This window comes from Accipiter gentilis, chromosome 21 (assembly GCF_929443795.1).
Source record: "Accipiter gentilis chromosome 21, bAccGen1.1, whole genome shotgun sequence".
In the NCBI taxonomy this organism is placed as follows: Eukaryota; Metazoa; Chordata; class Aves; order Accipitriformes; family Accipitridae; genus Astur; species Astur gentilis.
Window position 1 is genome coordinate 417012 of NC_064900.1, and position 24152 is coordinate 441163.

Consider the following 24152-nt stretch of genomic DNA (forward strand, 5'->3'; position numbering starts at 1 on the left):
CATAAAGCATTAAATAATTTCTATGGTCATGGATCCTAACAGTTTGAACATCTACCTGTGTTTCATGATCACCTACTAGGCAGCATGGCTTCTCTTCACCAACCACATCCCAGGGAACTTGCAACACTGAGGACAAGGGCAGGGACCTTGTGCACATACTTAAAGAGTTTTGTTCTCTCCTTGAGAAACACAATAAATTCTCAGTCCAAGACTCATGTAATTTTTTTCTAAGCCAGACCTCCCTTCTTGCACTTCCCATATGTTCTTTGTGTAAAAACATCATAATTAGTAATAAGAACTGATTCAACTCACCAACTTCAAGGTTGATCCTGTTAAACAGAGTTTTCATAAATTCATCATACATTGTAAGAACAACAAAAAATAGCATATTCCAGGGAACTGTCCCCCCATACACTTAAGATAGATACAATAAAAGGTAAAGGCTCCTCAAAAGGCAGATTGTCAATAGCTTTTGCTTACTCTATACATTATAAACAAAGAAGCCAAGTAGTTTCAGTACATTGACATAACTTCTGTATTACACACAAGGTCTGGTACAATGTTAATTTCTATTAGCATCTAAAAGAAAGACAGTCTGGACATGCTGCTTGGACAAAATTGATTAAACAAATGGAGGAAGAGTATACACTGTTTAAATGGTAAAGATAAGCACAAGCCCAATTTTGTTATTTTTTTATGATGGGTAAATAAATTATTTCAAGGTATATTATTTATTACTTGTGAAGTTCAGCTAGGAACTCCAGTCATGCTGGGGACAGTACAAATATAGAGGAAAGAAACAGGCCTGGTAATAAAGAGTTTGCAATCAAAGTAATTTTTTTCTTTGAAGCAAACACTTTATTAGTATTTTAGTTAATTAATGAAAACAAAATCTCTGAACAGTCTGTTCTTGGGAAATGTTTTGCTGTACCGGTCAGTACTTGGAAAGAATTAACACAGTTATTAGGATTTTCACAATTTTTACAATGCTTAGATTGATAAGGGATGTTTCCACTTGCCATCACCTATTCCACAACCAATCCCCAGGCAGCCAATATAATAAGTAAAATAAAAATGCTCCCATAATCAAGAACAGTTTGAAGAGTATGCAAAAGGTAAGAGTATTTTGTATACTTATTAACTTTGGTAAATTTTAGAACATTGGTATAAATTTTCTAATTATCAGAACCTGAAATTGATGTAATTATTAGGTTGCTCTTAAGAATGTGCTTTAAGAACTTCTCCTGCTACCCTAAAATATATTACTTCTTACTCTCTTCTTCCTCTAAAGTAAATTAATACCTAAAATTCAATTTCAAGTAGAAAGTAAAATCCTACAGCAGCTCTGTTCCTCTGTTTGGATGACAAATATTACAAATGTAGGGATGAGAGAACTAGATTCAGGATCCAGAGAAGTTCTTGGAATTCTAATTGTTCAGCCTTCAGAGACTTCTAAAAACCCTTGTAACTGTCCCATACTCCACCCTCAACCATATCCTCAACCCTAAACAGAGACTAGAAAAAGACAATCTTGCTGGAAAAGAAAGAAGAAAGAGAATCTGTTCTCAGCTCCCAATCCCCCTCCCACCAATGGGGATGCTTTCCTCTTTCCTCTTTCGTCTCTTAGGAGTTTTGCTGATAAAAAAGCCAGAACAGAGAAGGCCTTCAATAACCTTCATTATTAGGTGACTTATCATTCAGCCTAGAAGCTGGAGCCACCAAGTCTTTCCTAGTACCTATCTCCATTTACTGGCAGAAGAAGAGAAGAGGATTCTTCCCTCTTTGGAAACTTACATGTCTGGTTTGTATAGTAATCCATAGGATTTTCCTAAGAGCCAATCTTACATGAACAAGTCTTAGAACTCCACTTTATTGCTCTGTCCATTCAACATGACTGCGAGGCTGCTGGAGTAGACAGAGAAATGCACTGAACAGAGGGACTAATAATGCAACAGTCCTGTTTACAACTCCTCAGAAGTTGTTGCGTACTGGAGACTAGCTAGTTATCTTGCTACCTTGGGACTTGCTGAAGTCCAGAGTTGTCGCATCTGGGATAGAGTCCTGAGAGGGGTAGGAGGAGACCCTCTTTCCTTACGAGCTCAGTTTAAGAATTTTGCTACCATCAACCGCTGGGGAAAGGATAACAAGAAAAGGAACGTAGAGGAGTGAATAAGAGCACCATGTCACCCTAGGGGCCCTGAGAAGATGGTCATACTTTCATGGGTCAGGCCTTCCTCTCCCTGGGGTCATATCTCTCTTCCTCCTTTTCCATGCAGATTACCAGACGTGGCACTTGTTGTCTGGGTTCATTGGGGATCCACTGGAACAGTGGAAGTGCTTGGCAAAGTCTGGGCTATTGCTGACAGGCCCACAGACACGAAGTGGCAAGGGACTGTGTGGATCTGTGTTCAGGGAAGACTGTAGTTTTTCAGGATCCTGATGTCCACACATTGCCTGAAAGGAAGCAAAACAGATAGGTCAGTTTGGCTGAAAGTCCTCATATGAACAAGACTTAAGGCTCCTCATGCCTCTGCACACATGACTGAGGCTGCTGGAGTAAACAAGGAAACACACTTACATGGGTACCAACAATGTTCAGATCTTTCCCTTCACCACCACAATTTCTGTTTTGCCCTTCCCTAAACTTTTCTGTCCCAATTTCCCTATATGACAAGCTACCTGCTCTTTTTCTATACTGCGTAGTCCAGAACACAGAGAATTTAGAACACCTTGGAGTTTAGGTGCATACAACCTTGGAATCCATCTAAAATAATGGTATAGATGTAGTATCAGTGTGTAGATTCAGCTTCTTAAGCAAAAGCAATGTGTGCTTATCAAGAAAGGAGAGTACTTACACAACACCCCATTACTGCTCAAGGGATTGGAGGGAAGGTTATGTGACCTTACTGGTGTTAAACTGGCAATCCAAGTCTTCACTCTTTTGATTTCAGTCTTTATTCATTGGCAAATGATGCAGTAGCTGCCAGATAGCCTCTGAAATGCAAATCTTGCCACCAAGACCCAATAACCTGTGATTTCAGAACTGCTTTTCTACATGCTGCTCTGACCTAATGTCAATACATGCACAAAACTTTTCCCTTTGCACAATTACAGTGACTTCTAAGGGTGTGACTTTTCTGAGCACAGAAATCCAATGATCTATCATGAGGAACTCAACTGCACAACAATGCACAAATCCTTAAACCAGGTTCCCACAGAAATCTCAAGCTATGTATGCATGTACTTTAGTTCTTTAGCTCTAAATAACATTTCTAAACTCTTTTTTTTCACTATCCGTCACTCAGAATGACATGACATCTAGTTATTCAACATGACAGAGAGGTGGATGAAGGAAGGGATGGAGAGACACATGCCTTTTCCAGTAAAATTCCACTTTCCATGTGTAAGATTTCTCACAACAGCAAAAAAGTACTCAGAAGCTGGCAATGAAGCATGCTTTCCCTGACACAACTTGTCTGCTACAACTTAATTTTGGTAGATTTCAAAGCTTTGTAAAAGATATTTTTGCAGACAGGCCTTTTGTTAGCTTTGAGATCCACAACAGGTTAGGGGCCCTGTATGTGAACTTTAGCTTTCTAAATAAGGTTCTGGATCTCCCAGAAACATCGGTCATTCCCAGTTCTGTGAAGAGGGGGAAAAGTGATTGAATACTGAGAAAGAAAAACTGTAATAATGTGAAAGACAATGGAGAGAGACACATGACTAGCCTAGAATTCATTACATGAGCAAAACTGAGGTAGAAAAGCTGGTCGTGTGAAAGTCCAGTCTTAGGAAAATCCTTCTCTTCTTTGTGCTTTTTCAGCCAATTCTTATAGGCCTGTGGAGAGAGAAGATTAGTAATAGTAAATCTCCCTATGGATAGTGTCCCAAAACTATGTCTTCTGTCAATGAAATACATCAATCTCATATATATTTAATAAATTAGCAAGTTTGTATCTCTCTCTCCTCGCTCTGAGGCTCCCTGCTGCTGGCCATGCCCCTAACAGCTTTAAGACAGGAGAATAACACCCTAACTCCTTTGCTTCCCATTTCAGACACTACCACATTCACATCATCTTAAGAGAAGATGTGGTGACTGCACTATGAAAGAATGAAAATTACTTTCAAAGAAAGTCACAAATATTTGAATAAAAATTAAAAGACTTTCTACCTCCCAACATTCTTCGTGCACCATCTGAGACCTAGAGATCTCAGAGCATCCTGCACTCAGTAATTAATTAAACTGCTGAACTACTGCATGAGGAAATAAAAAATTCTCTCTAGACTAAAGTATTGCTGAAAACATCATTATGGAGTCATTTTACCATTGCACAGAATTCTAGTCCATGTCTCAGCTTAGTTCCTCAGGTATAACATAAACATACAAACATAACATGCTTTTTTATGCATGATGTAAATGCAGAAGTAAAGAAAGGCCCACCCCAGAACTGGTGAAGGGAAGAAGTTGTCTTACATGAAGTAGTGAGGTTATGAGCAAAGCTTTGTGAGGAACCTACATCTGGAATAGCAGAGGACATGCAGGGCACATGCTGCACTGGCAGAGGTGTGCAAGAAATCTGGAACTGGAGCAGCATGTAGTAGAGGGATGCAGCAGAGCAATCTTGTAACATGGCGGTTGAGTTGTGTGGTGAAAATATGAGATTAGAGAAGTAAGTAGACTACAATACCTGGTAAGCAATGGCGAGCCCTCCAGTGTCAGCTGTATTCTCCAACAGTGTAAAAGTACCGTTGACCTTAAAGCCATAGCTTTCATACTGTTCAACCAAGCAGTCTATAGATCTCTGTAGTGCACTCCTGTTGCATTTAGGACAGCCCCCAGGCAGCACTGTGGGGAAAAAAAAATCCTGGAACGTAAAGGTATTTCTGGCATTCACCTGTATTCCTCACATTAATAACTGAGTCTTCTTAGTAGTCAGCATGGCCTGGAATGAGTTTTCCTTAGCTTCATCTACCCTAATAATATATGTATACACTGATATAGGGACCGGGATTTAAGATACCCTGAGGGAAAGTACCAGTGGGGACCTAGAAGAGTAAACAAAGACACCACAGCTGGTACCCACCATAATCATAGAATGCATGAAGAAGTTCATGTGCCATGAAGACCCCAATGGCTCCAAAGTTCACAGCACTGAAAAATAAACATGAAAAGAATGCTTTTGAAAAAAATAAAAAAGAGCAGGTGAGCATTCTTTATAGCCACTGAGCACAACTGTGAGCTGCTCAGGAGCATTCTACTGTGAGAACACAGAGAAATACATCTCTCAGATGTGATACACTCTGTAAAAATGCAAATACAACTGTAAATTACTCTATCAATGCTTAAAATTGTACTATGGTTTTGCATTAAAGTACTTGTAGCTAATAAGCCATCATAATAATGAAGAGTCTGTGAATAAGATTCTGCCTGTATTAATTCTAATAATATGTATTGTTGTTGAGATATGTCCTTATTTACCCAGTACTGGCTGAATTGCTGCACAAACAGTAACTGCAATGGTAATCATACAAAAGCTGGATGGTAGGAGAAGTGACCTTGCAACAGCTGTCTAGTGAAAAATGATATGTAAAACTGGCAAGGCAAATTAAAATCATGAAGGTTTGACTACAGTTACTTGGGTCTAGCATTGGTAATCTCGCTACAAGCAAGAGGTTGTACTAGAGACCTCCAGCAGTTCTTTCCAATCAGAATTTCTATGATTCTATGCAATGAATTTACAAGCAGTCTCACAAGTAAAAGTACACTCAAAATGCATTTCCATAATACGAAATGATGGGCTCATTCATTCTTTACATGCACTGATTAACACTGCTGAAGCATGAAATGGTTGCAGTAGATCATCATTACATCACTGGGAACTCAGCAGTAAGTGACAAGAACAGAACAACGCGTCTTCTCTTAGAACTGCTCTTTCAGAAGCTCTGTAGCTCGTAACTTATAGTTGCTGCCCAGAGAAGTTGTGGATGCCCATTCATTGGAAGTGTTCAAGGTCAGGTTGAATGGGGCTTTCAGCAACCTGATCTAGTGAAAGATGTCCCTGCCCATGGCAGTGGGGTTGGACTAGATATCTTTAAAGGTCCCTTCCAACCCAAACCATTCCATGATGCTGTGATTCTATAACAATTGTACTGCTTTGCTGACTTCTCATTTTAAAAATTATCCTCACAGTCATCGGAATTGGCTTTTGTCAGTAAAGTTTAAACTTTGGAGAATCATCTGAGAAAATGCTATTGTGCCAACTCACCAGAAGCTGATCAAGTTTGACTTACCGGTCTAGTCAACTGGGATGACAGTGAGAAAAAATGTATTTCACTAACACTGAATACAAAAGGAATAAGAAGCTGTAGATACTTTTTCAGAGAGGAAGAATATGGTAAGTGACAGTCCATACCACTGGAAAAAATATTTTTTTCTATTATTCTTTTGAGGTGTCCTGTTCTTCATAGTATAATGAATTCATTAAATACTGCAAGCACTAGAAGATGTCATACAACTAGTGGTAGAAGATGACCATGGAGAAAATAATTACCTTTAACTGAGACATGTTTATTTCAAACTTCAGCCTCTTGCATAGTGTGAGGTTATCTTACAGTACAATGGGATTAGGAGAATTATCTATCCATTATCATGCAAAAAAGGACATAAAATAGTATTTTTATAGTCAACTGTTCTAAGTGCTTTTAATATCAGAAAAATATTGCATATCCGTTCCATACGATCGAAGAACCCAACTGTAAGAGTACAGTCTACGGATGTGTCATTGACGGGGAAGACTCAGAATTAAAAATGTGTTTGCTTATTAGAGAAGGTTTCTTTAAAAAAGGAAGAGAACTGTGTTTAATCTATTTGAAAAAGACTTCTGACAAAATGTCGCTCTGTGAGGCTTCTATTTTCTCTGGGTTAGATTTCTATGGGTTAGATTTGAGGAATTCTTGGAATCTAGAAAATGAGAGGCAAAGGCACAATGTCTTCTTTGCAGTTAATCTACATGAGACTTCTGCCTCTTTGCTCTGGAGTAATATACTTGGCTTATCTTAGTTTCACCTAGATTCTGATTTTGCTCCGGCAGAGTCAATGATCACACTCAGAATTCGTAAGGCAGTATCCATCTGGCTTTAGAAAAAGCTATTTTTCCCTCCTTTATTGTGTCTTTCTGGGATGTAGTAAGAAAGAGGTTAAAGACAGACCCGTTAAGATTCTTCCTGGAAACATGGTGCAGCCAAGGGACTACATTCAGCTTCCACCTTTGCAACCCCTCCATACCTGGGAAACTCGATGTGGAAAAAAGGGCTGCGGAACATTCCAGCAGGAAAGACCACCATGTGGTGCCTTAATGAGTAGTATGAATGCACAGTCCAGGGGGACACATGCCAGCTAGAAGCAGAAAAAGAGAAATGAGAGAATGTATTAAGTCCTTATCTCATACCTTGCTCCCTTCCTCCACTGGGCTTGCAAAAATGCTCTGCTCAGTACAACTGTTCATACAGCAGCAGCAAATGATGAAATTCACATTATCTAGAGTTAAAGGTGTTTGAAATAAACCTTCACTTTTTTACAGATGGTCAGAGCTAGTAGCTTAGCTTTCACACACAGTAAGGGATTCACCCTCACAACTTCTCTGTCAAGTTAAGTCTGGATTAGTAATCTCCTGTGAAGACCTGCACAGAATACTCTTCAGGTGGTTTAAGGTCCCAAGCATGCCTGTCAATGCTGCCTGCCTTCTGAAGCATCCTATGTCTTGCCTTTGAGGTAACCCTGCCAGCATTCACGTCATCACAGTGCTCTGCTGTTTGCTTTGCTGCTTGCTTTGCTGCTAAGTCCAGGAGAACCAGCTATTCCCCTTACTCAAGGGTTCACGGGCAAAAAAGGTTCTTTTTTCAGGGGTCTGGGGGCCATCCACAATGGTGGGGTTTTTTGGTAGCATGAGCTCAGACTGAATATAAAACAGGCTGCCAGATTAAAGGCTTTTTTAAGCAGGATGCAGCAATGCAGCTTTGCAGCAAAGACGGACAACAGCATCTTGTCTTGCATTAGGAGAAGTGTTGCTGGCAGGTCAAGGGAGGTGATCATGCCCCTCTATTCAGGACTGGTGAAACCACATCTGGAAGTACTGTGTCGAGTTCTGCCCCAGCCCCACACCTGCCCTCCCCCTCCTTCTCCATTAAAAAAGAGGTATAGATGCACAATTGGACACAGTCCTGAGTGACCTGCTCTAGCTGATCCCGCTTTGAGCAGGAGGGTTGGACTAGGTGATGTCCACAGGTCCCTTCCAACCTCAGTCCATGAGTGTGTGAGACTGCTACATTTTTTTAGATCAGTATCTGACACTTACTTGTCCTGTGAGTGATGCTGAAGGAGTTTCAAGTAGGAATTTTGCCTTAGTAATTTCAAGCAAGCCACCACATTGAGGAAAAAACTGTCTTCACTTATCTCCAGCTGAGGGAAGAGACAGGTAATGTGAGTGTCATAAGGCATGAACGAGGAATGAATTGGACAGTATGAGAAAGAGATATGTCCTACAGGTCAAAAAAGGGTTCATCAAAGGACAAACCAATGGAATACTTGTGGTTTTTTCTCTCCCAGTTCTAAACACCTTCAATTTAAGATATGACAGGAATGTTATCTTCAGGCCAAACAGAACATACGAGCAGGTCACAATCAATCTCTCAGGCCAGCCACTGTAAGTAAGAGATAGCATAGGCAACAACACAGAAGCAACAGATAAAGGCTCTCTGGGCCCATATGTTCTTAGAAAATGAACAGTAAGAAATGTGCATTGTTCCAGAGGCCATAGCCTTTTTTAGCAGTGGACAAGATAGCAGTTGGTACAGGTAAACTGCCAATAATGAGGCAGGCATGTTTACATTATATAGCTCACATTCTGGTATTCCAGGTTCACTTTGGCAGTTTGGAGTATGTGAGCTGGATAGCCAATCTCCACTTGTAGTTTGGAAACCTAAAATCATAATAAACAAACAAACAGAAAGACATGTGACCAACAGGAGGCTTTGTATTCTAGAAGTCCTTTATAAACTCTATGTTTAGAGTGAATCAGCCCTTCAAAATAACAGCTACTCTGTTTCAACAAGACATCTTCTCTTGCTACTCTGGTTCCTTAACTCAATGACCTGAGGCCTAATGCTGTTCTACTCTTCTTTTTCTTTATAGCATTGTTTTCTGGCATTCAGCTTTATAGTTTTTAACCTCTTTAGGTGCATAAAACTGAATTGTATCTCAATACAATTAATTCAGAGTATCCATGGACAAACAAACACTGAGCCTCTCTTTGCCTACACATCAATGTACGATCACATGGCGTGATGGCACTTATAAAACCATCCAAAAGCTTCAGGGAAAGGAAGGCCTCAGTAACTTCTGCCTTCTGCACACACCAAGACTTTAGCCTCTTGGCGGGTCTGTTCATCCATCCACTCCAACTGATCCAGTTGGCCATAGAGGGCATCTTGGATCTCAGAGAACATCTGCTCAGCCTGCAATGGATTAAAGAAGGCACGGTCAGAACTGCAGAAAAACACTGCTCAGGCTTAGCTACCATCTTCCCATGTTCCCGCAATTCAACCACAGAATAACTGGGGGAAAATTCCTCTTCTTGTGATGAAAGAAGAGATTTCAGTTTCTACAATGGTTTAGGCTTAAGTTATTTGGCATCCAGTGGTTCCTCAGAAGGCTCATCATTCTCTCCCACACACCTTTTCATCTTGCCTCTCATGGTAACTAAGAGGGAGACAATTCTTTTTCATTCAATCCCTGTTGGGATAAGAGTGGACCAAATGATTGCCCCACTTCTTGAGTGAAATAAAATTCAGTATCCACAAGTATTTCATGGTGGTGTCTCCCTTTTCAAAGTTATGGCAACCTGAGTCTCTCCTTCACAAAATCATGTTTTGTTCATTCAGCTTTGTGCTTCACTACACGTAGTCTTAGTTTTCCCATTAACTTATTTACTCTTGTCACTTTATACACTGCAAACTCCTTATAAAACCTGGGGCCTACACTAACTTCCCTCAAAAGAAAAAGGAACGCTGATCATCAAAGGAAAAAAAAGAAGGTGTTCCTTTTACTCAGAATGTTTTGGCATTGATTTTGTTTCTGTACAGCTGGTCATATGATGGCTTAATGGCTTTGCAATTGAAAATCTTATTTAAATATGTCAGATTGGTGACGAATACTGTTTATACTAACTGTCATTCCAGGAAGCACAGTGAGATTGCATGCATTTGTAGGGCTGTCATAGGTATTGGTGCTGCACACATGACTTTGCTAACAGTTGAGATAAAGATAATAACTGGTATTTTAGCATTGATTATTCTAGCAATGACAGTAATGTCTTGTTCTGACCTCTTTCATTCCCCCAAAAGGAGGGGAAGTGCATAAGTATAGGAACAGGTAAAAAGTTATAAAATCTACACATGATTTTGCTGCCTTGATGTGATCTTAAGTTGGCATGTCAAAAAAAGAAAGATGAAGCTGAGCTCTGCTTGGGGGTTAAGAGGATGAATACCTACAAGTTGCTTGCTCTGCTGAGGGAAAATTTCTTGCACAATCATCTGCCCTAGAACTGGCTCAAAGAAAGAAGTGGTATCAGTCAAGCACTTCCTCCAGCGCTCAGCTGCGAACTATAAGAACAGAGAAAGAAATAGAGACACATGAGAGTGAGGACAAAGAGATAGGAAGACAGTAAAAAGATATGTAAATGTGCAGTCAGTAGCATATACGCTGCTATCTAAATATGCCAATAGTGAATGGTAAGTAATGTAGTTCCGTTTAAGCTAGTTCAGAAAACTTTAATCAAGTAAAGCATTAATGTCCTTATGATTTACTCCACTTACTTTCACACAAGATGAAGATTCATATGGCAGCTGAGACAAATACATAGAAGAAAGGTGACCATCTATATATTGTTCCCCACCCCGTGATACAGTGCACTTAGCTCTCTAAAGTTTTGGGTGTCATGTCTACTCCCGCATTTCTTAGAGAAAAAGGAAGCATTTAATGGCTTAGTGAGAGTAGTTTTCCTTCCTAAATCTAAGAAATCCATCCAGACAAGACATCAAGAGAACATCTAGAAGGTGATCAGCTAGGGTGTTCAGCTGCTGGTCAGGCTGAAGAAGGTAGTTAAAGGCTAACTCACCATTCTAGATCCCAGTTTTCCATAAAGAATCTTAGATAGCTCCAGGCGTGCATCTTGGAATTGACTGTCAAGGGCTGGGGAGAGATTCCCAACCAGACAAACAATCATGTAAATGTGAAGGACCCTGTAGGAAAATGACATTTAAAAAGACTGAAGATTGAAGGCTAGTCACTATAAACACAGAGGCATGGCAAGTGTCAGGAATAATTTAAGGCAGAAGAACCCTAGTAACCTGAACAATAACAAAGTATTCTGAATGGGCTACACCTGGGGCTATCAAAGGAGGATGATTTGACATGACTCAACCGAAGAAACTCTCTCCCCCAGAACACCATGAAGACTCAAGGGGTAATTGCCTGCTGGGGCACAGGATTCTTTATGGGAAGCAGGAGAAAGAGCATTTTTAGGACTGGGTGAAACTTATAGAATATTTTGAGGGGTCTGTGGGATTCTGTGAGATTTATTATGGAATGTTTATGGGAAGGACCAAAGGCAGGGAAAGGGAAGGATCATGGTAGATTGGGGGGAACATGCATGGGAAAATGGAGAGGAAAGGTGGTAAGAGGGAATGGTTGAGCATAAACTTGTGGCCTGCCAAGACATCTGTCTGATTCAGCCCTGCACATGGTCACCAGAATCTGTCCTATCTTATTAAATGCTATTCTTAAATAACATTCTGCTCTCTGTGTATGGGGATGGGACTGGATACTGGAGAGACAAAGAGTCCAGGAGTTGCCTACTGGAGGGACTTTGGTCCAAGCTAGCTGCTGGAGAGAGCAGGTGTCTGAGAGTTGGCTATTGGAGAGTCTAGAGGTTTGGACCAGCTACTGGAGAGATCTGCTTGTGTATGTGTGCGTGTAACAGGAAGAGACCAGAGTACCAGCAACCAAAGTAGGGCTGCAAGACTTAGGGGCTTATATATCCAGATGCCAGCAGCTGTGGACACCGGGGGACCTGGGGCCAGCTTCTGGACAGACTGAATATCTAAGACCAGCTATTGGAGTGATCCATATTGTGTGTGTACGTATACATATTTCACTAATATAGACCAATCGTGATCAGCTGGAGAGGAGCAATAGGATCAGGCTGAGCTGTTCATGTTTGTATGAGTGCTATGGGTGGGTGGGTGCCAGTAAAGGCACTGTGTTCCATCTTTATTGATCTGTGTGATGCATGTATCTATATATATTTATATGTGTGTACATATGTGGTATGTGCATGTGCAAGCCTATTGGGAATATATGCTAAGCATTAGTACTGGCTAAACCTGTATATGTAGAGCCACAGCAGCCTTGCAATTGTTAGGCTACTAGATTCAGCAGCCTCTAAAAGAGACCTCTTTGATTTATGGTATCTGAAGTTAATACTTCTCGAGGCATGAACAACTATAACCATAGATTTTGACTCCTACCTTTCCTTGTGCCATTGTTCGATGAGCTGTGACAAGCCTCTTAAATAATCCATGTCATGCACTGCAATCGGCTGAGAGAGGTTCAGTGGCATAGGATGGAAGACAGCCTGGAGACATGACAGCCAGTCAATAGCAGGTGCCTTTTCCTAGAAGTAAAACAAAGCTTACATGCTGAACTATGAATCTAAATTGACTGACAGGAAATAATAGGGAAACTGGGATAGTCTCTCTGATACTGTCAAGAGATGCTTTCAACAAATTAAACTGTTTTTATGATGTGGGTATTGATTATAGTAGAAAAGGAGAATTGACTTTTTTTAATTGAATTAGCATTGGGAATGGGAGAGAGTTTTGGGCCTGAAAAATCCATCTGCTGTCAATAAAAGACATTAAGTTAATAGGTTATTTAAAGCTCAACAGACTTCAAGTGTAAGTTGCAAGGGAATGGCATCTACACAGAGTGTCTCACATCTCTTTTGATCCAGATCTTCAGAATGTGAATGTAACATGAAATTGTGTTGCTCAGGTTCTAAGGAATAGATACCTGTAGCTCCCTAATGGTAGTGCGAAAGAACAGCATCCCCCTCTGCTGTCTTTCCTGCAGTGGGGTGACAACTCGCTGGAGGTTAGAGATGAAGGACAAGGTAAGGGAAAAGGAATCAGGGGGACCATCCTGTGGCCCTCCAAGTAGGCTCCCCAGTTTCTTCAAATATGAGAGATACACACGGAGAACCTGCAATACAGAGCATATGACCAGTGGGAGAAACATGACTGAAAATTAGTCACCCCATCCATCCATCCATCCATCTTGATCATATAAGCTTCAATCTTTCAAAACCACTGCAGGCCCATCCCTAAAACTGTCTTCTTCACTGCAACATCCTTATGTAATTATTCATGTGGAATACAGTTTGCCGAGTACAGCTGCTTCTCTTTCAGTGAAGAACACTGAATTCCCCAAAGGTTATTTTTGTCCCAGCTTACAATTATGTGAAATACTGGAATAATTTTAGAGATGTAGGCTGGCCATCTCTGGAGTCAAAGGAGAGAGATGTAGTGATATAATGAGCCAGGATTTCTGATGGGAGAGAAAATGCCAGCTTCTTGCTGCTATGTTCCTGAGCTATCAAAGGAACACTTGTGATGAGTACACAGGCTCATTTTTTTGAGGACTCTTCTGAAAGAGTCAGACTGAGAAACTGAAATCAACTCAGTTTTTATAAGTTCAGAAAAATGACAGAGCTGTGATGAAATTAACTTTGTTGTAATAACTCCCAAGGTCAAAGAGCTTGTTTCCCCAGCTTAGGTTAAAACATTTTAAAATAACTTTTGAAATGCTAGCTACCCCTTCCCCAATACACAGATTTTAAGTTATAAAGCCTTAATTTAGACAAGAACATTTTTTTTAAACATTCATTCAAGGTGAAACCTAGAGGGAAGCCCAGGTTCATATTACTTATTAAATACAAATTAAAACTATAACATTCTGTTTCTGCACTAGAAGTTTTAAACCTGGCATTTAAAAATGGGTTACATTTTACAAACTATCTTTCCAGAAAAGTGGAGATTTTTGTAAAGAATTCCTTCTGGAGACATTTTCAAAGGTCACTGACCGTAACCCATGGAAACAGACCACTCTGAACCAGGAAGCAATTCAATGAGATCCCTACACCAAATAGCTATTTTTACCTTTTTCAGCCTCTGATATGTTACCTCAAGATAATTTTTCTTTTTGAATTTACTCTCAGGTGGCATCTCAAACTCAGGATGGTCAATCTGCAAAAAGGAGTAAAGAAAAAACATCTTGTTATTTCCAGAAACACTGGAATGTGAGGATATGCTCAATGGGCTTTGTTAATTTCTATGTCGCATAATTTGAAATGTCAATAAATTGCTTTTACTTTTGGAAAATGTTTGCTAATTATTTTTTGTGGATTTATCATATTCTGCAGCTCATTTAAAAGCTCATTACAAATCTGCAGTGCCTGATATTCAAATGTAAACCACATTGTTAAATGTTTCTACATGGTGCACTGGTTTTGCCTGGGATAGAGTTAAATTTCTTCAAAGTAGCTAGAATGGGGCTGTGTTTTGGATGTGTAATGAAAACAGTGTTGAGAATTCAGGGATGTTTTAGTTACTGCTGAGCTTTTACACTGTCAAGTCCTTTTCTGCTTCTCACCCCACCCCACCAGCGAGGATGCTGGGGTGCACGAGAAGCTAAGACGGGACAGAGCTGGGACAGCTGACCCCAACTGACCCAAGGGATATTCCAGACCATATGACATTGTACTCAACAATAAAAGTGGGGGTGAAGGACGTTGGCCAGGGCTGCCATTGCTTGGGAACTGGCTGAGCAGTGATCGGTTGGTAATGAGCAACTAGAGGTTTTTTGCATCACTTCTTTATTTTCTTTCTTTCTTTTTTTTTTAATTATTGAACTGTCTTTTTCTCAACCCATGAGTTTTCACACTTTTACCCTTCTGACTTTTAACCCCATCCCACTGGTTGGGGAAGTGAATGAGTGGCTCTGTGGTGCTTAGCTACCTACCAGGTTTAAACCCCAACAGTGAGCTGCAAAATTCATATTAAGCGATGTGTATTAGACACATAGCACTTAGAGACCACAATTTATTATACTAGTCATACCTGTGAACATAAGAAGAACCAAACCCTTCCATGACAAAGTACAATCTACACTGTCAGGCAGAAGAGATGAGAGAAAGTAAGTGATTTATTCTTCCTCATCTGCTCATTTTCCAGAAATAAGTGCTTTTTATGTAATAAAATCAAGAAGTTTACTGAAATTCAGGAAAACTTTCTTCAGAGAAGAACATAGGCTTAACTTGAGCAAGCCTGGGTCTCACGGGCTGTGTAACTGACTCTTTATTCCAAGTGCTTCCTGATAATTTTCTTTCTTTAGTCCACCCACCTGAATAATATTGGTCTTGAGGTCAAAAGGACTAGGTCCCACATGGACTCTGAAAAAGGGAAAGGTGCTGTATCTGCCCATAAGAGTCTGAAGAGTTTCATTAAAATCTTTTGCTTTCCCCGTGCCTGTGATATTCCATCCACCTATCTAGAGAGGGAGAGAGACAGCATGACAGCAGGTGAGAAAAACACTTGTTTGATCCATATTTACAAAATCTTTTTTTCACTCCTATGAGCTTAGTCATTATGACAACCGAGAAGCAACAAAGCAAATAGTAACAGAGGAAACTCATGAAGATTTCTACATACCCTGTTGGCTTTAAAATGACCTGTTACTTTCACTTAAGCAAAGCAACGAACTGCAAAATGAAAGCGGAAAAAGGAATGATAATTATCAACAGAACAAGGTGTACAGGAAAAAAGCAGAAGAAAGAGAAAGGAAACAGGTCTCATTTTTCAAAAGCCATCCAAAGGGCAACCAGGAATCAGGGATTACAGGTCCCACCTCCCTGACAAGCAGATTCACAGGTAGGCCTGCAGTCACTGTTTCTTCTGCTGGAAGGTTCTGCATCCTCCTTGGAGACAGGGCATAAATGCCCTTTGCTAGCAGGAAGATGTACAACTCTCCCTGGCACTGAGAGGAGTCTCCCAGAATGGAAAGAGAAGCATTTTACTCTTTCAACAAGCTCCCATAAAGCCTGAAGTAGTGGACGGCCATCAGATCTTAGACAAAAAAATTTCATCCATTTTGCAACATGTTCCCTGATCTGTAAATTGGATCCTATTGAACTGAACTTCTGAGATTAGAAGTGATCCCTCTTTGCAGTCTTGGTTGTTGTAGAGTCCTAAATTAATATGTAAGGTCATGAGGAAAGATTCAGGTACCTGATGTCAGAAAATCAAATCTTGAAACAGCATTTAAAGCTAGAAGATTTATCACTTAGAAGTTGTGCTGTGAACCATGAACTTATTTCATGACCAGATGCTGGCAAAATTCCATCATGTAGGACCATATGACCCTAACTTCACACTTTCCTTTTTCCTGCAGGAATTATCTTCTGCAGGGAGAGGAAATAGCATGAACACTCACCTGATTTAGGAGGTCCTTCAAAGGTTGAGCTCCCTGGGATTCTATCCTTTGGGTATCCATGCAGGAGCGATAGAACTGGATTGCTTTCTCTTTAGCTGAGCCTCTTATCCCAAACTGTGGGCCCTCTGAGGAAAAAAAAATAGATTAAGAACTACAAAAGTGGTAAAAAAAAAAAAGTTGGGGCAGTATTAAGGCAGAGAAAGGTTGTAAGAAACCATTACACTGCACTTTGATTCAGAACAGTAAATACATTCACACTTCTCATGGTCACTCAAAGCAAGAGACCTTCTTCTGCTATGACTCTTCCTGAGGCCAAATACGTGAGTTTCTTTGCATGGAAACAGGAGCACAAAAGGAAGGTGGTGCGTACCTAGGCTTCAGTCCCATGTGGAGTCAGGACACATGACCAGAGTGCACATTCAGACAAACACAGCAAAAAGGGTCTACTTATACAAGGCAACAGGAAAATTATTTGGCTTGCTGTCAGAATTTTAAAGTGTTACTTTCATCTGTTACACTTGGCAAGGGGAACTAAAATGTTTAAAATGCAGCTATTGTAATATGACATGCTCAAGAATAAATCTGTACCTGTAATGACAGAAGAACAAAGAGACTGGACTCAGTCCCTGTTAGGAATGATTGTGCTCTCAGTTATTAGTATTCTCAGCTCTGGCTGAGGAAGATGCTGAAGGTAACACACCAATCATCTGTCCCTACCTAAAAGTCTTTTCAGGATCAACTGGTTTTCTTCCAACAACACATCAAATACATTTAGTGATTCTTCTGTGGTTCTGCTTGAGTGTTTGCCTTCCCAGCTGCCACAGGCATATTTGTAGAAATCCTCACAGGGGTCTACAGTGTCATTCCTAGAATTCAGGAGTCTGGCCAACAGTTTAAGACCCAGCTCGACATCACAGGATCCTGGGCAGGAAGTAAATGGGAGAGAACTGAGCAGTGACAGTGGAGAGTGAGAACAACTCCAAACAAAAAAACATTAGAAGTTATCTGTGGGACATTTCCCCCAAAAGATTTATTTTTGGTACAAACTCCTTTGCATGCAGATTGTTGAATTCCTTTTAAGTTTTTGCTGAATATGGAACAAAGTGTGTTCTGTCTTTCACTTCACAGGAAGACTGCCTTTGCACTTTATAATGGAGATTCTTTAAATAAAGGACAGGTAATATGCCCAGAGGTGGTGTCCTCTGTTCATAGTACCTAGACAGTCACAGCTTGGATTACTCTGCCTTCTCAGTGTATTTTCTCTGAATCAGCCAAATTCCGCCAAATGATAAACAAGAAGCAACTGATGGTGTCAACACATGAAGCAAAAGAAGGACATAGCACAGAAAAAGTAAGGAGGTAAGTTTAAAATGTGGAGGGAGATGTTCAAGCATGGGAAACATTTCTGAGCAATGCCATTTGTTAAAACAGGACACTTTCTAGTACATCTTGCTTTGATCTAAAACTCCCTTTTATCTAAACTGCTGTGAATCACTGGGTATGTGTTCTCATTTTGGTTCAGTGTCTTGTTTCAACATCAGATCAGATCAATTATTTACTGAAATAAGCCACTTGAAAATCAAAGTAAGACTTTCCATACTATGGTTTCAACTGTTAACATGGGAGGAGGTAGGCAGAGTGTAAAACAGACAAGATCTAAACTAACACTTTTTCCTTGGTCTCTCCAACACATAATAGCGGCTAAAGAAAAATGCTAGGTAAAGAGTCAATACTGTTTATTTTGGAGCAGGGAATGTCTGTATCCACCAATATAAATGCACCTTCAGTACAGTGCATTCTATATGCATAAACATTTACATGGACCTTTCTGCAGATAGTTTAGCATTTGAAAGGCAAATTAACATTTCTGGTTTATGCTCACAGCTCCCCCATTAGCAAGAGACTATGACTTTTCTTTCTACACTATGACTGCACTGGTCTGTGCTAGAAAACTAGGACTACACTTATTAAGTCAGAGATGGAAGGGTGGAGGAGGAGCTCCAAAACTCAGGTTCAGTCCAGTTTCCTGGAGCTGACTACAGACAGAGCAAGACACGATGATGAGATGCAAGACAATATAATGATGCTCTCCCTCAAAACTGGGCCCAGGCATATTAAATGGCAGGCAGTGAAGGAGGACAGGGATCTTGCCCCAATATGACCCAAGGAAGAGGCAGAACAGTGTACCTTTTTTACAACTGGTGTTAAGATTCTTTGAGATTCTGAAAGTCTGATTCTTCACACAGATGCTAAGCCTAATACACAATGGAGGCAGATAGGAGAGAAAGGTGTCTTACAAATGGGGTGGAGGAAGAAGCAGGGAAAAGGATATCCCATGTTATACCTAGACCACAAGTCATCACGATGTAGGTGATAAGCAGTGTAAAGCCAAGGAGAGTACTGAGAAGAAGTGTACACAGAAGTAGGCTTTTCCCCTGAAGGCATCGTTCTTTCTTTGCACCTGCTCTCTGCTCCTGGTCACAGGTCTGAAGAGAGAAAAATGAGACAAAAGAGAAAAAATGAAGAAAGAAAAATTCATATTAAAGTTAGCACTGGTAATATACCTCCTCTTCCACCTAATCTACTAGAAAATCACTCACAGGACTTGTGTCAGGATACCAATAGTCGTCCAAGTCATCTAGGTGACTGTACTCCCGGGGCCTTTCTCACCTCCTTCGTTTCCTTGTCTTTTCCAGCTACAGCTATTGCACAGTCTTATGAATTATGCATCAAAAAGCCAGCTTGCCATGAGGAGACCTGTCTGTCTGTAGTTCCTTCTGGTTTATGGAATCGCCTTGCATATACCTCCTGAAGATATCAAAGCCTTTTTGAGCCCATAAAGCTAATAACAGGATGTCTAGGACTGGTGGTTCTTTATTCTGTTACAGTCTGGCACTCTGAGCACTAATTTCAGATCTCTCCTCAAGAAATAACTGCTGCATCATAAGCCTTCTAGTCCAGTTCAAGTGGGAAAAAAGATTTGCCCTATTCTAAAAACTGCAGTAAGCCGTAAGTCACAGAGATCTTATATACAGACAGATTTTATCTCACTTAAATTTAGTTGCGTTCATAATCTAGGTGTGGTTTTTTAGTCAGTGGGGAAGGCTAGGCACCTTATGAGTACAGCTTCTGTTTTAGACATCTGTCTTAGGATGAGCTGAAGCATCCTCCAGATTTACCTCTTTTTCTCCATTGACTGCGAAGGAAGCTAGATAACTATGTTAGGATACTCACCTAAAGTCTACCTGTGTAAAGTTAGATAAAATTACATTTACTCTGTGTGTCCACTGCTTCTACCTACTTTGATGCATATAAGACTGGAGAACAGCAGATTACTGTACTGGCCTCACAGCCTCAAGTTTAGGTCCCTGTGCTAAAGCCTGGTTCTCTGATAAAAGAAATCTGTTTGAGAAACCTTGACAGGCCTTGTCGCACTTTGAGAAAAAGCTAGAAGCAGCCTCAGTGGAGGTGCCCACTTCTTCACTTGGGAGCTGCTTTTTTCAGCTCTCATGTGTGATCTCCATCTGAGCTATGCTGCAGCAGCAGCCATGCTTATGGCTGGCTGTGTGCCCCATTGATCTGGATCCTGACCTTAACCTACAGACTTGATTCTGCAGTTTGACCTTGGACCTGCCTCCTCACAACAGACTTACCTGGCAATCTACACTCTTGGTTGACCCTGGCTACTGTCACCAAACCTGCCTTACTCCCCCTCATTCCCATACTGTGGGGGTGCACCCCTTGCTGGTAAAGTCTTGCCTGCCTTGTCATGACTCTCAGCTTCTAGACTGTATTTCCTTGTCTGCCCTTGCTGCTCCCTCACATGCAGCAGCTAAACTGCATTTGTCACCATGCTCAGTATCTATCTTCTTTGCCACAAAACCAGAAAACATAGATCTTTACAAAAAACACAAGAAGAAATGAAGCAAAATCCTACAAGAATTAAGTACCTCACAGCATATACCCCTTAACCTGAGGAAAGGCTAAGGAAATGAATGTCTGCTGTAATCATCTTGCCTAATATACTATGTAAAATTCCTGTACAAAAACATTAACAGAACAGAAAACATAGAAAACCAGACCTCATCATTTTATATCTTTCAAACGTGCATTTTATTCAATCATGAACAGAAGCCTCTTAAAAGCCTATGTCAGCTTACTTGGCTCATGGAAACTGCTAATAAGAGTTAAATACCTAAGTGCTTTTCTCCCTTTAACATCCTATTCTCCTGACAACTTCTTTAGACAGGATACAGAATAACTAAGTGGAGAGCAAGTACATACAAGTGAATCCAGGTGTTAAAAGGTGCTAGATACAGAACATGATCATACTGGCAAAGTACACTGTAGAAAATACAAAGGAGGAAATCCAAATTCCTTTCATGTGCCCCTGTAGAAAAACACTTTAGCTTTTACTCCTTAGGCAGAGAGTAAGTGTCATGACCTAACATTATGGCAGGGAAGGGAGCAAAAGAAAACCTGCTTGGCTGAAAAGGAAGAAGAACAAGTACTCTTCAACTTGCAAGCCCTCATCTCTCACCTTTTAGGAGAGAGTGAATGATTTACATTCACAATTCTCCTGACTTTGCTGTCGCAATAGACCTCTTGTTTTTCACATTGAAAATCTGGCCTATTCCTACTATGAAATAATTTTGCAATTCTTTGGGCTTATGTTATCAGAGGACATCCATTTCTCTCCTTCAAGTACTAAATGGCATGGCTGTGGAGATACTAAAAAGAAACTGGTATTTCCAGACTGTCACTGCAATTTTTGCCAAACTTCTGGTTAACAGTAGGTCTATATCAGGCGGATACATTATGTTCCTTTTGAAATGGAAAATGCATCAAATTAAATAATCTGTAAGTGAACTAGACTGTCCCCCTCAAGACTCCAATGTGAAACAACTAAAGAAGTACCTGGCTGAGAACAGCATACCCCAAAAGAACAGCAAACCCCAAAAGAAGAGACAGGGGAGTGGAAATTGGTTGTGTACCTCTACTTAGAAACTGGATTAAGGTCTGTGTTTTGTAAGCCATAAGGAAAAAAAGTGTTCTTCAAACACTTCACCTTCCATAAGGAATGTCTTTCTAATCTTGTCTCTGTTACTGGGGCTGGATTTGAGAGAACCTGTGGACCTACATAAACAGAGAAAAAAGAGGAGGGCAGTCATACTTAGTTGTCCCTTATATCTTTTTCATGACAACAGCTTAAAGAAATCTAGACAGACAAATACCTGCTCTTTCAGTAGTCTTATAAAGATACTGACCCGGGCAATATCCCTGTCAGCTTCTTTATCTCGTATGAACTTCACTTTTATGCCACAAGCAGACTAAGTGGTTCACAGGCACTGAAATACAGAGCCCTTCCTGATTCAGTGATCCTTGGTTAAGAAAGTATGGATTTAACTAGATGGAATTGGAGGTGGGATAAAAAAATTCCCAGGGCACAGGATGCAGGAACATTACATAGCTTGCAGGAAGCAGAAGCACTTTATTGTGGTATGTTTTGAGGCTTGGTTGCCTCATCCAGCACTATCCATATAAAGAGACAAGTGAATAGTTTGAACAAGCCTGTGGATAAGGATAAAGAGCCTTTAATCTCTGACAGAGCTTTTCCATATGGGCCTCACTTTCGAGTAAGTGAGAAGAATGATTAGCATTTGCATGAAGTTGAAGATGAATGCAATTTCCAGTACAGTTTCAGTTCTTTCATGCTTTTCTTTTAAGAATGTGCAAGTGCTCAAATTTAAATGGCTTCACTGTAGCTAAGTGAGATCAAATGCCTGTAAAATCGCTAAAAGCTGACTTCTAATTTTCCTCAATTATAAAATGAATAATTTTGAATTTATGTACTACATGAATCATCCAATTCAAATGCAAGCATGACTTAGGCTAGCAGAATCTTGACAAGCACCGTTATGACTAAAGCAAGAACTGTTTGATGCAACTAAATCAGCCAAACAATTTGACTTTCCTTCAGCATGTCCTTCCATCTGTTTGTGAGCTATTCCTGAATTCTGCAGGGAGGTTGAAGTTCCTTTGCCTAATTCTTCCTTACCTTGCATTTTCCCAGTGTTTAGTGCTGTTGCAGAAGCAGCAGCATCTAACTTTTATGAAAATAAAGTAAATTAAAATAAAGAGATCAAAGGCAGGGAGGATTGGAGTTATTTTTCATAACTATTTACCAGACAGTTTAGCGGTATTATTTTTCAGCCAGTAGATTATTCACGAATTACTGACATTGGCTGTTACCCAAATTGTGTTTATCACATTAGTCATGTGGATGACGTTTTCAGACTAATGCTCCAATACTCATAAAAACATCAACATTTTCTTAAATTTATATTTTGCCAGCAAATCACTTAAGTACATAAATTGAGCACATTAAATGCTATTGGAGAAATAGTATTTTAGCCTGTGTTCAAAATACAGTACCTGCTAACATTAGAAACTAAACAGAAAGTTTGCTGGATTATATTCTGGACTACTAAAAGTTTGAAGCATAACCATAACTATTTAAAATTATGATTGTTGTCTATCTTTATCACATAGAAATATGAGAATGGATATACAAACCAAACATTTCTGCTAAATCTTCAGCCAGAAAAATGCAGACAAGATAAAGTGACTGTATGCATTACAGCCACAGCTCTTACAACACTGAACAGTTCTCAACATACAAAACATACACATTCCTTTTTTAATATTATTTAGTTACATAGAAAACTTTACTTAGCTCTATTGTCTTTGAATGTTTTGTGTATTTTAGCAACCCTGAACTAACAGTTCGGTTGGGTGTGATTTGTCTGTAAATACGCAATTAACACTTTACTAGTTATTTATATAAGACATCAAATCAGGAAAAGGACACTGTACTACATGGGGAGAAATTAGGCTTACCATGTCATTCTCACATTCAGAAAACTATGCCATGTATACCCACAGTTATTTGTGGGGAAAAAATTTGCATGTTTCTGCATAAGGACTTTCTTAAAATAATTTGTTGAAAAAATGGGGATACAATAAAAGATACAAATATTCAGATTATTATTATTACTACTACTACTTATTGGTCAGTGCTTCAAACAGATCTGAATACAGCCTCAGAATGGACATTAGGATGACTAACAGGAAGGGCAAGAACCCCTAAATCCTCACACTACATCCCACATCATTAATCCTGACACCTGGGCAAGCCCCTTCTGGATACAAGCTGCCAAAAGCTCAACTTCCCCAGTTCCCAAGGGCAACAGGCAGTGTACCTGTGACAGGGGAAGAAAAAGAGAGGGGTGCGATGGAGGTACCTCAGCAGATTGCAAGACAGACCCTTACCTCTGGAAGAGTCCTCATCCTTGTCACTGAGCAGGCTTTCCTCCTGTGGTTACCACAGTTGTCAACTCTGTTTACTTATTTACTATCAGTCTCCTGTGCCAAGCCACACTACTAAGTTCAGAGACAATCTCCTCATCCCAGCTTGGCTGATTGCTGTGGGGAGGAGAAAAGAGAGGAAAAGCTCTTAGAAAAACGCTGTTAAAGAAAATGGGAG

General features: G+C 40.1%; 1 protein-coding gene across 7 annotated transcripts in view; it reads right to left on the bottom strand.

Moving 5' to 3' along the window:
• Positions 1-24152, bottom strand: part of KEL (Kell metallo-endopeptidase (Kell blood group)) — a 24281-nt gene continuing 129 nt past the window's right edge. Inside the window, exons 2-20 of one of the 7 annotated variants that reach the window (XM_049824394.1) lie at positions 23939-24091; positions 21675-21742; positions 18951-19092; positions 17324-17527; positions 16607-16731; positions 15518-15664; positions 14275-14361; positions 13130-13318; positions 12586-12731; positions 11175-11298; positions 10549-10659; positions 9415-9513; positions 8901-8978; positions 8355-8458; positions 7286-7396; positions 5085-5152; positions 4689-4846; positions 3743-3838; positions 1-2454 (exon numbers count right to left, since the gene is read on the bottom strand). In XM_049824394.1, the coding sequence (XP_049680351.1) occupies positions 2278-2454; positions 3743-3838; positions 4689-4846; positions 5085-5152; positions 7286-7396; positions 8355-8458; positions 8901-8978; positions 9415-9513; positions 10549-10659; positions 11175-11298; positions 12586-12731; positions 13130-13318; positions 14275-14361; positions 15518-15664; positions 16607-16731; positions 17324-17527; positions 18951-18966 (2040 nt within the window). In that variant the 5' untranslated portion in view covers positions 18967-19092; positions 21675-21742; positions 23939-24091 and the 3' untranslated portion in view covers positions 1-2277. Of the gene's footprint in view, positions 2455-3742; positions 3839-4688; positions 4847-5084; positions 5153-7285; positions 7397-8354; positions 8459-8900; positions 8979-9414; positions 9514-10548; positions 10660-11174; positions 11299-12585; positions 12732-13129; positions 13319-14274; positions 14362-15517; positions 15665-16606; positions 16732-17323; positions 17528-18950; positions 19093-21600; positions 21743-23938; positions 24092-24152 lie in introns of all 7 variants that reach the window. The other 6 variants (XM_049824393.1, XM_049824389.1, XM_049824388.1 and 3 more) reach the window with 6 other exon arrangements.